The sequence below is a fragment of the Gadus macrocephalus genome, chromosome 1 (assembly GCF_031168955.1).
Source record: "Gadus macrocephalus chromosome 1, ASM3116895v1".
In the NCBI taxonomy this organism is placed as follows: domain Eukaryota; kingdom Metazoa; phylum Chordata; class Actinopteri; order Gadiformes; family Gadidae; genus Gadus; species Gadus macrocephalus.
In genome coordinates, this window is record NC_082382.1 from 1,021,052 (window position 1) to 1,036,502 (window position 15,451).

General features: G+C 44.4%; 1 protein-coding gene across 1 annotated transcript; it reads right to left on the bottom strand.

Annotated features, from left to right (window-relative positions):
• Positions 1-7,076: 7,076 nt before the first annotated feature.
• On the bottom strand, positions 7,077-10,761 carry LOC132464874 (uncharacterized). The gene is made up of 4 exons (XM_060061522.1): positions 10,259-10,761; positions 9,978-10,171; positions 9,701-9,794; positions 7,077-9,273 (listed from the first exon to the last, which is right to left on the bottom strand). Exons 1-4 carry the CDS (start codon positions 10,696-10,698, stop codon positions 9,084-9,086), a joined length of 918 nt encoding a protein of 305 aa, XP_059917505.1. The 5' UTR covers positions 10,699-10,761; the 3' UTR covers positions 7,077-9,083.
• Between the last annotated feature and the right edge of the window lie 4,690 nt (positions 10,762-15,451).

Sequence of the window (15,451 nt, forward strand, 5' to 3'; positions counted from 1 at the left end):
GGCCGACATATATATCAGTCCTAATCCTGAACGCACTGTAATTTTTTTCACGGCATTTCCCCCATTTCCCCCTTGAAAATTTTGTGTAATAATTCCATATTACACAAATCCAAAATAGCTTGTGTGACAACTCCATTTATCTCAATGTGCTGATTTCTGAAACATATTACGCAGCGAAGAGAGCCGACTTTATCTGATTCTGCATAAGGTTTCATTGATTGGTCACGTGAAATTACCCACCTATAAAAAAACCAGCGGAATATGGGAAGGGCTTCTGCAAAATGGCTGACAAGGTACGAAAGAGATAAGCGTTTTTCAAACCTGAGGAACTTAACGTTCTGCTTGAGGAGGTGGAGGCAAACAAAAGCCTCTTATTTAACCACTTCAAAGGTGCCCACACCAACAAGCAAAAATCTAAAAAGTGGGGAGAAATAGCTGAGAGAATGACTGCGGTCACTGGCATCACTAGGTCCAATGTGGACGTCCGCAAAAAATGGCAAGACTTCGTCAGTCTTGCCAAAAAGAAAGCGTCAGAATTTCGACATCAATCAAATATGACTGGTACGGGGGTGCACACGGCGCAGGCCCTCAACGACGAGGAAGAGCGAGCCATGGCCATCATAGGCTACTCGGCATCCCAAGGCATCCCCGGGGGAGTGGATATCCTTGCGGGTATCACGGAAGAGGGAGATCCTTCAAGTGAGCAATGGCAGGAGGATGAGGAACCCAGGATCCCCCACCAGTCCACCTCGGCTGCCCCCACCTCCATACCCGTCATGACGCCCCTGCTGACCACACCGTTCACCTCGGCTGCCACCTCTACCCCTTCCACCGTCTCAACAGTCACGGCCTCCATCATCGGTCGTGGCTGCCAATGCAGCCAAGACCTGGTGGAGTTGGAGAGGGAGAAGGTGGCTCTTCCCCGGGAATCCTCCGAGCGTGACGCTCGCTTCCAGAAAGAGGTGATTGTGCTGAAGAGGGCCAAGTTGGACCTTATGGCACGTCAGCTTGTCCTCGAGGAGGAGAGGTTGGCCAGCAAAGCCTTTCAATAATCATCCCGGAGCAATAAGGTAATGCATATTTTCAGTAGGCCTACATACAGATATTTGATATGGAGGTTGGGAAAGTTGTATGAGCTGTGAACACGTTTTCATCAGGCATTTTTGTTCTCCTTTTAGATGGCGACGGGTCATGACGGGGGGGGCAGCCATGGTTGGTTCTTCATTGTCGTTGAGAGACTGCGCCGTGTTCACCCCGCACCGGTCTAATTGGTTTGATGTCGAACTTCCGACGCTTTCTGTTTCGCTCCACATCGGACCTAGTGACCGCATTCATTATCAGCTATTTCCCCCCCACACACACTTCTTAAAATGTTGCTTGTTGGTGTGGGCACCTTTGAACCGTTTTTTTCTTTGAGTTTTGAAATAAAAAAAACTTTGTTTTTCAAACGATGTGTGAAAATCATGCAATTACTATGTTTCAGTCAAATACAGCCTAATATGAACCACAATGGTCTCCACAAATGATAAAGCACACTTCAGTGGCCACTGAGCGGCTGTGATGCCTTCATTGTCGAACATGCATGCATGTTTTTGGGTTAAAGCTTTTCAAATTACTCTTGGTTTAAAGTGGAAAGGAAGCAATCAAATAAAACATGTCTATAGCACTAGTTAAATATTTAAATATACCATAAATACAAATAAAGTCGGAAATATGTCCCGTTATTCAGAATGAAGCACAAACACGTTGCATTAATTACAATGTTTTCAGCCTGTGCGCCGCCATCTCTGTTTTCAGAATACGATGACGTCACGAGAATGGTTGGTATTAACATTCTATGTTGTTTACATAGCGGCTCATAGCCTCACAGGTAGCTTACTGCCTCAACAAAATGGATATGGACGAATGGGATAGACCCACCAATGAGGGCAGGCATCCAATTGCCTATGCTTTTAAGCCAGTAAGAGAAGTCAGAGTTTTTGTGCCCCCAACAGAGCCTGACTATGGAGGAGAAATAGATGAAGGAGAGAGAGATGTATCTGAGCGTACAGGAAACAATCGGTGGTGCTTGTGTGGGGTTTGTGTCCCTATGTCCACTGACATGGAGAGTGTATGCTGCCATGAAATGAACCTGGGACATCTCATCAAAAATATCAGATGTATCACGTCCAATCCGACGTGCCAAATGCTGTCATTAGAGCGAGACGTGTTGGAGGTCGCAATGCTGTCGCTGAGGGACATCCGAGCCGAAACACTGGAGCGCCCAATAAACAGCAGGTAAACTAACAGTCTTGATAGGTTGTGCGGAGGGAGTAAGGGGACTACACTGATCACCTGAGACCTCTCGTTCCTCTGCCTGGCAAGCACGTTTCTGCGCTCTTTCGCTGCGCATAAGAGCAGCGCCCGGGTCCGATCTGACGGGTATGTCCGTGTCTCCAGCACTATATCCACTAAAATTAAAAATAGTTGGCACAGCATCTGGCTTCAGGCGATTGGTGGGACGGCGAACAAATCTCCCATCTTCAGAAAAAGCTCCCTCTTCGATGTAATCAGCCTCTATAAAGTGGTCGCTACATACTCTCTGCCCTGGTCCCATTGGGGGGCTGAGGCGTTTCAATGCAGCTAACCATCTTCGGAGCACTTCAGGCTTCTTGACGGGAATTACATGGAAATGAACTATTCTACCGCTCTCCTTTAACCGATAAAATTCGTTTGAACAGCCAGGGGCAATACAAAAGGACCCCCCTGTTCTTCTTCCAATATCCGACATGTTTATTTTAAAGAGCCAACCATAGATATATATGGAGCCAACCATTCTGATGACGTAGCGCCTGCGTTTTTAAAACATGGCTGCGCCCTAGAGGCGAAAGTCGTTATAAACATGTCATTTTACGGTGAAACTACTTGAATTTCAGTATTGATGAAAATCCATGTGTTTCCAAAAATGAAAAAACAAACAAAAAATTGACACAGTTCTCAGTGCGTCATTTCCACTTTAAATCCTTGAGAGGAAAAAGATTTGTCTGGCTACATAGCATCATTAAAAAGCAATTTTAAATACAGGGCTACTACTATACAATTATAATAAAGACTAATACTATAAAGCTATTATACGAACTATAAAATAATACATGTGGAAACACCGGCAATGAGTTTGATATACCCTTAAATTAATTGTTTAACATAACCGAGTGTCTGACTGATTGTTAATGTGTTGATAGTGTTGTGGAGGCATGACGCATCTAATTAACATTATTCGTTGGCAGGTTTTATTAATTAGTCTCGGAACATAGGCCTATATAGTGCAAGGGGCCATGCAGTAGGCTACGTCAGTGCCTACTGCATGTTGCCTTGTTGACTTGTTGCAATTAATGCTCGAATCCGGGACAACTTTAACCCCCTCGAGGTCTACAATGACGCTGCGGTCATCCAGCGCTACAGGCTGCCCAGGGAGCACATCAGACAGCTTCTTGGGACGATCAGCGAAGACCTGAGACGCGCAACCAGGAGGAACTTTGCGCTCACACCGCAAGTACAGCTCTTGGCCGCCCTCAGGTTCTACGCCACAGGGAGCTTTCTGCAGGTCGTCGGAAATGGCCAGGGCCTGTCCAAGGCGTCAGTCTGCAGGTCGGTCCAGGCAGTGACGTACAGCCTCCTCCGACTGGTTCCGCCGCACGTCCATTTCCACACCAGGGACGAGTTGAGGGCGACCAAAGAAGATTTCTTTCGGACGTTCCGCATCCCTCAAGTGGCCGGAGCCGTGGACGGAACCTTAGAACCAATTCATACGCCCCATGTGGATGCCCATGTTTTTATATGCCGGAAGGGATATGCCGCTGTGAACTGCCAGGTGGTGTGCGACCATCAGGGCATCATCCTTGATGTCGTGGCGAGATGGCCTGGAAGCACACACGACTCCTTCGTCCTCCGCGAGTCCTCCATCGGCCGGCTGGCTGCAGCCTCCAGGGGAGAGTGGCGGCTCCTCGGAGACAGTGGCTATCCTCTTCGCCCTCACCTCTTCACACCTGTGACTAACCCGGGAGACGTCCATGACGAGGAATACAATGAAGCCCACCGTCTGGCCCGGTGCATCGTTGAGCGCACGGTGCCGCATCGGGAGGTGGACACTTCCTACAACTTAACAGCCATAAAACGGAAGCCATCCTTGTTGGCACGCCACAACCGCTCCCCCACCATCACCAATATCACGTTCTCTGGCCAAAACATCCCCCTTTCCACATCCGTCACCAACCTCGGTGTTAAAATGGAGCCACAACTTAATTTTGACACCCACATCAAACACCTCTGTAAGACAGCATTATACCACCTCAGGAACATCGCCAAACTCCGCCAATCACTCACCCTGGCTGATGCAGAGAAGCTCGTCCATGCCTTTGTCTCCTCCAGGTTGGACTACTGCAATGCACTCCTCATTGGGATCCCTGGCAAGAGCATCCAGAGGCTCCAATACATTCAAAACAGTGCTGCCAGGGTCCTGATGAGGGTGCGCAAGCATGACCACATCACCCCCATCCTGAAATCACTGCACTGGCTCCCTGTCCCACTCAGAATTGAGTACAAGGTCTCCCTCCTCACCCACCAGTGCCTTCACGGACTTGCCCCCCTCTACCTTCAGGAACTCCTCACCCCCCCGACAACCTCACGTACACTCCGTTCAGGATCCACTCACGGTCCGTGGATCTTCTGGCCAATCGATTTTCGTTTTAAAACCAGGAAATGGAAAACGGATAACGAGCCGTCTCCCGTCTCCCGTCTCGGAGTTGGAAAATGGGAAACGAGGAACGAACCTATTTCCCATTTCCGATTTCCGATTTCAAAACGGGAAACGGGGAACGGGTCGTTTTCTGTGGTTCGTGTGCGTGGTTATGAATGGAAATTCGGGTAAATAAAAACGGGGGCAATTTTCCATCACTGATTTTGCATTAATTTTGCATTAATATGACCCGGAACTTGATGTCTTTTGTCAGTGTCTGTTAATCATGGCTACCGTTGATGAAGTTGGACATTTAATACACGAAATGAGGCAAAGCGGCATGTCTTATGCTGACATTTCAGAAAGACTAGTCGCTGAATTTGGTTTGCAGAGAGGCTTATCAGAGAAGTATTCGGCGATACTGCTCCGAGCATGATTTGTTGAGGCGTCCTCTGTCAAGCGACCGATTGGAGGTAGAGGTGGCTCGCGCGATTCATGAGGTAGGTTAGTAGCCTGGGCGAAAGCCGACTGCGCGGAGCCAAAATGTAATGATGGGCAAATTAAGTTTTGTTGAAGCTCAGATCCATATAGGCATATTGTTTCAAAAATTGGGTTAGTAGGCTACTTGAAGTGTCAGGGCCCTCTCATGTTTGCAATTAAATGCGCCCAATTCAACAAGACGTGACATCCTACCCCCGAAAATATTGGACTGAGCTCAAACTTTTGCACAATACTTGCATACATTTGACATTTTACGCAACTTGTATTTTTTGGTGATCAGAATAAAGTGTTCCTGAACATCCTCTTCTCCTTGTTTTTCATAAATTATGATGAATATGTGTGTGTACCTAGCCTACTACTGCTCTATTAATGAAGATGGACGTAATGCAGTCAATCTAGCCTTTTCCCGTCCATGAGAAATGTACTGCGTATTCGGCAGTGGGTTAGCCCTATTTATCCTTTGAAATAAGTTATATCTCATGTCATGTGTATGTGAACACTTAGGCCTATGACCTGTGGGTCTTATGTCTGCTAGCGTTTTGGAGTGCGCGCACCCAGTTAAAACAGGTGCCGGACTAAACGCGATCGAACAAAAGAAGAAAAAGGTCCGCACACTGTTCTGCTCCCAGTTTATTATACACAACGTTTCGACCAGTCTGGTCTTCGTCAGGTGTAGGTGTGAGTTTGTGTTTCTGACAGTTCTTTTAATTTTTAAGTTTTAAAGACTCTCAATCAGGGGCGGGCGCAGTGCGCCGATGAATGACAGCTCCACACTTCATATTTAAAACACAATAAAAAAAGAATTGGGCCTACACAAAAACCCAACTGTTACTGAAATACTCACGTTGCAATGTGAGTATTTCAGTAACAGTTGAGACACAGCTTGTTTTTCAGCCTAAGGGAGCAGCCAGGCTATATACTGTGTGTGTGACAAAAATTATTGAAACGTCATATGCTCAGAGGCATACTGTATGTACATACCATACACATTTGTCCTGCCATTTACAGAAGGGGTCAAAGTCTGTTATATCGCATAGCAAGTGCAATGTATTGTTATTTCCTTCTGTCACTGCCATTACACAGATGAATTAAATAGCATTTCAGTGAAGTTGAACTGGAAGGTTGCCAATACAAGACAATAACAGAAATGTTGTAGATGTAATGACATTTTCTCATCTTCATCTTTTCTAGGGGGCAAGAAATCTAAATCCAACACCATACATGGCCGAGTACGCGGGTCATAAAATCCATCTGGACCAAAATGAGAAATTAGTCATGTTTGGTGCTACCCATGTACTGGCGATAGATGGCTACAGCAGCAAAATAGTTGGCTATGCAACTATGCCAGTAAAAAATAATCTTATAATTTATGGAGACGTGTACAGGTACTCTCTATTCATCTATCTATCTATCTATCTATCTATCTATCTATCTATCTATCTATCTATCTATCTATCTATCTATCTATCTATCTATCTATCTATCTATCTATCTATCTATCTATCTATCTATCTATCTATCTATCTATCTAGGCCTACTGTATCTATAAAACATTGGGATAAACATAAATTACTTTTAATGTTTTTTGTACCATAATTTCTTCAAGGTCTGCAGTCCTGAATTATGGCCTTTGGGACCAGGTCCGTGTGGATCATGGCAGAGAATTTTACCTGACACTGTTCATGCAGGAAAACCTCCAGGCATACCGAAACAATCAGGACAGGCGCCCATATCTGCAGACGAAATTCACTGAAGTATGCTTCCCAACTACATTTCGCACTTGATGTGCACAGCTTAGAATGTCTAAAGTGCTGTTGTCTAAATGTCTTGGAGATGACTAGAATGATTTCACAGCTATGAGTTGTAATCAATGAAGTTTCACAACTTGGAATTCTTTTTCTGCTTTAGAACCACAGAATTGAAAGGATATGGGTGGAAGTTAACAACAGGGTGAACTACCCTTTGAAAGCGGCTCTTGTGGACCTACAGGACAAGGAGCTTGTCAATATGGAGGACAATGCTGTGAAGTTCTGTGCATCTAAACTTCTGTGCCAAGTGAGCAGCATCGGCATCGAAAGGGTAGTGGGAGCATGGAATGCTCATGCGATACCAGGTGAACTTCAGTGCTATGCATATATAAACAAGTTGGTGTTAAGACATTTAAGACGTGACAGTTTTACGTGGAACTACAAACAATGTCCCATCTCTGAACACATCACCTCATTTTTTTTTTTTTTGTACAGGAAGGGGTGTGCCAAATCACTTGGCCGAAAATGGCTGCAAGGTCAAACTGTCAGAGGAGCTCTTGCCATCGCCCCCAGAGGCAGCTGCGTGGTATGACCGGGAGCTGAACTCCTCTCTGGCCAGGGACTCATGCTTCGGACAAGACCCTTTCACAACACCTGAAGCCAAGATGAGGGCAGAGGCAGAGTTCGTGGCAGTATTTACCAACATGGCTGTGATGTACGAAGGTGCAGTGCACAACCACTTTAAGCCTTTTCAGGATGCCCTGCTGTACCTAATTGACTCAGCAAGAAGGCATGCCTAAGCTGTAATCTGTAACCACAACATAATAAAAAATTGCTCATATAACAAATGAAACATTCCGTAAGCATTGGTCATTGTTTTTTCTGTCTCGATAAAGCTGATTGAAAACTGCAAATTAAGCTCAGGTGAAACATTTGCATTAGACTCACCGCCCATTTTCTGTGAAGGAAAACAGTTTCATTTAGAACAACTTAAAATTTGGTGTTAAAAAAGGTACTGTAATAAGTGTATAGAACTCAAAGAGCAAGTGCACAAACACAAAATAGTGTGTTGACAAAACAAAGACTTATTGAGATACAAGCTGTCACGACTTGGCTCGAAAGCCATGACAAAAGGAAGGACGCAGTGTTTAAATACAAAATAACAAGTAATTTATTATAACAATGAACACAAACAAAGACGAACAGGAGCAAAACGGTAGAGCGTGGAAGTCAGTAAAGTCAGTAATGTAGAGTGAGTGCATGGATGCGTGAACAATAGAGTGAGTGCATGGATGCGTGAACAATGCAGTGAGGTGCAGTGAGGTGTGTTGCATGCCAAAACGTAACAGGAGTGAAAAGAAGCTCCAACGGGTAACGGGGTGGAAACTGTCTTAAAGGAAACACACACACACACACTAAAAAGAAATTAGGCATCAACATCAAAGTCCCTGAAGAAATCAGCAGCCGGAGACAAGCCACGCACTGCTAGGACGTTGGCAGCAAAGTTTGCTGCACGGCACTTCAGGCAGAGGAGGAGGCACACCACCGCTGCACACAGACCCTGCAGCCCACCAAGGATTCACAGCATGTCGCGAATTGTGGATCCACGAAAACCGCTGCAGAACACACAATGACAAGATAAATAAATGAGGTAAATTAAACAGGTCACATCACAGCTGACATAATATAACCTACCCAAGACGTAGGCTACACTAAAGAACTTTAAACGTCTGCCCAGTGAAACCAACCCACCCTGCTCCGTCTCCACCCGTTCAGTACTTACAGCTTTTCTAAGTTGGTTTGGCACATTTCTCACAACAGAATTAAAATTCTCAAAAGTTGTTGTTCATGTTTAACATTCTGGTGTCACCTATGCAGTTCCAAAAGTCAGTTTCTCAATGCTTTCAGCAGTTTCCTTTTGTCCACCCATGCAAATGGCTATGTACAAATCTCAGTTTTTTCATCAGACATCAATCGCTTTTGTAATGTTAATCAAAAACTTTGTCATTGAATCTATGAATGCATAAAGAATGAATGAACCTCTACTCCACTCCTCCACTCCAGTGCTTTATACATCTCTGAAAAAAGACTACATGTCTCAGTTATGTGCATGTGTGGCATCAACGTTTTTCCATACCTTTGCAAACCAGGCAGGACATAGCATCCTTGGCGGGCTGGAAGCTTGGTCTTTGCAGGTGGGCAGTAGCCACCTCTGACAGCTTCTTAATGGCGTTAGCCACATTCTCCAGGGACTCGGCAGCCACCTTCACCTCCTCTGCCCGGTCCAGCAGGGTGTTGTCTTCCCTGCGACTGCAAAGACATGGATGGACGAATAATGAGTGACAACATGGACGTACATACCTTTGTTATCAGCTTTTTAATAGTACACAGTACATAGTACACAAAAAATGACACACAGGAAGAGATTGTCATCGGTGACTGGACAGTATAACTATCTCTAAAATACACCAACATTCTACACTCTCTACCTCTCACACCCGTATCTCTACCTTTCTCCTTTTACTGAGGCTGCTGATCTACCAAATCCCGCCACCCACCATCTGCGCCTTTTATCTGACTTGCCTGCTTATTATATTATGAAATATATGTAAATGAATTTGTATGCATGTATGCTACTAGACACCTGCATTTCCTTCGGGATTGATACATTTCACTGTACTCTACTCTACTCTGTCAATTGTATGGATGAACTGACATGTGACAAGATGTTACATACCTCACTTTGGCCCGTCTTTGCTGCTGGAGGTCCTCAAATTCCCCCTCCAGCAGCACGAAAACCTTTCGGCTGTTCTGCCTCCAGAACTGCGATGCTGAAGTACAAGACAATGTTTTAGATGACTGACTACTACTTTTGTAATCTTAGCAGAAACAGAACTTATTTCTTTTGTCCTTTTCATGGACATTGACTGACCATTGTGTATGATGTGCTTTACAAATAATATTTCTAGTGCTATTGTTATGTGTACTGCGCAATTATCAGTCTCATAACTTACTTCTTGTGCCATCGGAGTCCTGTATTTCATTGCCCTGACTGTCGGTCAGGACAAAGGTCTCCTCCACCTGGCCCAGGGCCTCCCTCGCCTTTAGAAGGATGGCCTCCACATTCGCCTCTGCCTCTGAGAAGCGGACCACCAACGTTTTTTTGGTCAAAATGCGGTTGCCCGCTACCTCCCCCACATTGATGGACCTACATAGACCATCAAAGAAATTTTATGTATGCAGTCAAATCATGTCATTTCAAAACATACACTTAAAAATCCTTCTGTCACCCTACCTTTGAAAGGTTTTCCCAAAGTGCCCTGAAGCCCTCGGGGGGAAGGTCCTTGGCCCACCGGAGAAGGAAAAGGGGACAGGTGTAGGTGAGGCGGAGGGAGAGGAGAAAGAGAAGGGGGCTGGACCTGGCGTTGGAGATGCAGCTGGGGTTGGCTGCCCCTGCACCTCAAAGTGGCCCATGGTCATCATGGACCCAATGGGGAATTCCCCAGAGGGCAGGGGGAAAATGGCCCCATTGCCATCATCTGTCAGGTACATGGCATCTGGAGCGACCTGGGGAGAGACAGAATCAGAGAACATGTATTTAGAAGTGACGTTGCAGGAATCACCCGGAAGTAATTTGTACATTGATGCTGAACATATGCACATTAAGACGTTGACATTGCATGGGAAAGATGTGAAAAGTCCCCTCATGTTGTGACATTCATACCGGAATTTCATCTGTCTGCTGTGTATGAATGGAGAGTGCACTTGGCAGGTTGCTAGTGCTAAAGCACGTTTGAGTTAAAATCACAAGCTGTTGCTATCGGAGATTAATCGAGATTTAAAACACTTAGACTAATTTAAGAGAGAGAGTGCAAAAGAAATCGAGGGGTCCGGAGCAAGAATTGACAAAAGACTTTATCGTGCAGAAAAACAACAACGACAACAGCCTGAGTGGGTCTGCAGAGTCACTGCTTGAACTTCGGTCCCAGCCTTACTTTATACACATACAGGAATTTCTTTACTACAATGGAGGTTCCCTTTGACCCAATGGGGTTTCCGCCCAGTCAATCTTCGTCTCAGCGTGTTATCAACCGCGCCCCGGTCTGAGGTCCGCAGGGATTAACCTTGTTAGCCAAGATGACCCAAGGCTGAAAGGTGGAGGTCAACATGACTTGACCCCGCAGTTCCCAGGACATTTCTGTGCACCTACCATCTGCTCTGAACCCAGACTCTGCAAGCTTCATGTGTTTTCCACCATTTAAAATACAAAGCCTATTAATAATCATGGTTTACTATAGAATATACTCACTAATTTCTACCACATTGCTTACAAATACTGTTTTGCACTAGGTTAAAACTATTGCTCACACAGTGCTCCTCATCGTCACTGTAATAATGTAGTGGCGTAGCCTTCATACAGTGCTAATTCTACTCAAAACAACCGTTCGTCGTCTTTTTCAAAACTCAGAGCGCGATTCTATTTTTTCAGAGCGTCAGATTGAATTTACGAACGCACCCCTAATCCGCTTTTGCATTTGTTGTAAATTTACGATTTTATTTAATTTAATTGATATGGGACACCACCAAGGGCAAGGAGTTGTCCTTGCCCTTGTTGCTAGAAGCTAGTCTAGCTGAAAAGTCATCATAGCCTGAGTTCGATAGCGGTCTTTCTCCTGTGTCACAGTCACAGTGTTGATGCATTATCTACAACATAACGCAAAGCAGCCAAGCAAAGGCAAAATGTTAATTTCAGCTCGAACTGAAGCGGACTCATTTCCCAAACCAGAACATGATGTTGCGCACTGTGAAACTGTGCACTAATTCTTTTTGACAGTAAGGCGAACTTTCACTGACATTTGCTTAGGCTAAGCTAGCTAGCGCAGTTCACCTTGAGTAGTCTACGCATGGCCCAACTTGCATAGTGCAATTTTACGACAAAATCAATAACCAACATACACAATATTGCACGATGGCTAATCATCTTCGTGGTTTAATGTATTCACCTGAAAAATCCTCCCAACCTTCTCCACAGTTAGATCATCCTCCCGGATCCTCACTCTCTTTGGCCCTCTAAATAGTGTAAACGACTCCATGATTGATTGATGATGATTGATGATTGGACAGTATGTCATCACCAATCATTGGACAGATGATTGATGATGAATGAATTAATCTGGAGTCAGTTTGGTAGGATTTGGGTATAAATATTTATATATATATATATATATATTATATATATTTTTTTATATTTAAAGATATTCATGTAATTGCCATGCAAAATTGGTTAACCAGAACCAGCGGACAAAGAATTCAACCCGCGGCAACACTTCAAAAGTGCCGCGTACCTGACAACACTGGTCATCAGCACATACAACAGAACCAGTTCCGGGTCATATTAATGCAAAATCAGTGATGGAAAATTGCCCCCGTTTTTATTTACCCGAATTTCCATTCATAACCACGCACATGAACCACAGAAAACGACCCGTTCCCCGTTTCCCGTTTTGAAATCGGAAATGGGAAATGGGAAATAGGTTCGTTCCTCGTTTCCCATTTTCCGACTCCGAGACGGGAGACGGGAGACGGCTCGTTATCCGTTATCCGTTTTCCATTTCCTGGTTTTAAAACGAAAATCGATTGGCCAGAAGATCCATGGACCCACTCACACCCTCCAAACCCGACATACGAAGATGTGCACCATGGGTGATCTTTTCTGCTGCTGCCCCTAGACTATGGAACGCCCTCCCTGACCACCTGAGGGCTCCACAGACTACAGCTCTTTTTAAACGGAACCTCAAAACCCATCTCTTTAAAAGAGCATTTAGCTGAACTTTCTTTGAGTTCAGCTAAATGCTTTTAATTTCGTTTTTTTTTCTCTGAAGCACTTTGAGATTCTTGAATATAAAGTGCATTATAAATAAAATGTATTATTATTATTATTATTATTATTGGAAGTTGCGCTTTAGATGCCTTCACAAGTCCAGCGGAGGGCTCCAGTTTTCGCCGGCCAAGTCATGCGCTGTGATATGTGTGACAGCTATGTTGCACAACATTGCAGCTAAGGCTGGGGTATCTTTGGTTGAACCGGAGGACATTGAGGACGATGACAACGAGGAAGATCAGTGTGAGGACGGCCTCCCTCATAACTACGTGGCTGGTTTTCATGCACGTCGAAGAGTGATTGAGACTTTTTTTTAACCCCCTCCACCCTCCCACATGTCACTAAACATTCCCGTCAACGTGACCAATCCCCACCATATCCCAACCTTTTGCCTGCTCCTTTGCTTGTTTTTTATAAAAAAATATATTTTTTTTTATATATTTTTTTACATTATTTTATGCTACGTTTTATGAGTAGCCTATGTCAGTCTGCACAAATCCCCCCCACTTTCTCTTACACATTTTAAGTGCCCTGCCTGCTCAAACATTTCCTGGACTGTCTCTCTCAAACTAAGAACATAATGGCCCACATTAGGCTCAGACGCACGTGATACACCATTACCAATGTGTTATAATAAAACGCATCCAATACTACGAATGTCCGCTGGTTACGCCACTGAGGCTATAGTAGGCTAACGAGACTCTTAGCGTCCTACGAGTACCCTGGAGCACTCGTTAGCTACTCGTGACTCGTGAGCGTTTTCAAGACGTTCGTTACCAAAGATGCTTTCGGGAGACGGTGTGAAAACTGTACGATGCTCGTACGACCCACTCTGCGATCCACTTAGGCTAAAGATGCTTTCGGGAAACGGGGCCCAGATTTGCAGAACAAAGAACTTCATTTATTTTAAAATAACAATATTAAAATCACAGTGAATTAAACACTTGTTATATTACTGACAATAATAATAATGCCAGTAAAGGCCACGTCACTTTCAAGGCAAAATATGTACAGTATGATTCAAAATTAATATCAAGCAATAATCAAGCAACATTGTGAAAATTTTTAAATAACAGAGAAAATACAGGCCACATATTTAACTAAATTTAACTAAAATTCGCCAAATTTCTCCTCCGATGTCTCTCTATCCCTCACAGACGTCCTCTGCCCCGCTGTGTTCGCTCTCGCTGTTAAGGCTCCCCAGCTGCTCCGCTTCCACCGGCTCCTCCCAAAGCGTGTTTTCTCTGACGTATTCAAAAACTCTCTGGTCAACCTCACTGAAACAACCACTTTGAGGACCACGGTAGGACTGTTGGCATCTTTAAGACGTTGTTTTGGTGCTCGCCATCTTCTTACGTTACTCTACGTGATCCCGAACTTCTTGGCAGCTTGGCAGTTGTTACTTGACTCTGCCTTATGGACGACCATTATTTAAAAATTGGCATCATAGCTCCTACGCTGTTGTTGATTGACCTCACCCACTTTTGAGCCACTTGTCTCTAAATGCCTGTCTTTAAACACCGGTAACGGTCTGGTTGTTAAGGACGCTGGACTACTTCTTCCCGGAACCAATTTCTGGCGCCACCTGCGGCTGCGAATGTGTATTGACATTTAAATGGAGAGGCGAAGAAGAGAAACTGCGCTCTGAATACTAGACCCCGAATATAAGACGACCCGACTTTTTCAGACCTATTTCGAGGCCAATATTATATTCGGACCAATACGGTACATGTCAATCAATGATGTTTACTGTTGATTTGGGGATGCAAGAAGTTGAGTGGAAGGTCATTTTTAATATGACATTAATAGTCAATTTAATAATTTTACAGGATTGAGCGGCTGTGGAGAGACCTGTGGGTAGCTGTAACCAACATTTACTACGATGCTCTCCACTACCTTGAAGAGGAGGGCTTCCTCAGCATTGACAATGCTACACACCTCTTCTGCTGCCACTTTGGGTAAGTTGTTCCTTCCACGCCTGCAGGATGACCTTGACACTTTTCGCAGTGGTTGGGACAATCATCCTATTAGAAAAGAGAGCATGCACATCACCCGATTCCTGGCCCAGATAACACAGAGGTACGTGCAAAATACGTGATTTTAATAAGTAGTCTGGTTCTCGTGTTTAAGCAATTAAATTAGAATCCAAGAAGACATATGTGAAAATGTGCCCACTGTTTATCCAGATAATACTCCATGAAATTCAAAATTATTCTGTTTTTAGGGTATGGACATTCCAGAAATTGAGTGGGAAAACAGTGGACTTCCCCATGATGACCACTCAGGCATCATTGTCCCAGAAACAGATTGATGACCAAATGACATCTTTGAGACATGCAGTTAACCCAAGAGTTGCATCCCAGTCCTTTGGCTGTGATATTTACATTGCCACTGTTCAGTTTTGTGAACAATTTCTTTCCCTGTGAAAGAACTGAATTGAGATTTGCATAGAGACATAAACCCACTCAAACTGGCAGTTTTGACTGATCTGTTTGACAGTAACCATAGGGCTCAACATTCAGGATTTCCAACAGCCATATTAAAACGTGAAACTTAACTATCTGAAACGACAGTCTAACCATAGGGCTCGACATTCAGGATTTCCAA

Coding starts and splice junctions, on each gene's coding strand:
- LOC132464874 (XM_060061522.1), bottom strand. CDS start 10,698: ATGAAATTCCGGTATGAATGTCACAACATGAGGGGACTTTTCACATCT. Junction 10,172..10,258: donor TTTGGGAAAACCTTTCAAAG/GTAGGGTGACAG, acceptor TGGTCTATGTAG/GTCCATCAATGTGGGGGAGG. Junction 9,795..9,977: donor GGACTCCGATGGCACAAGAA/GTAAGTTATGAG, acceptor CTTGTACTTCAG/CATCGCAGTTCTGGAGGCAG.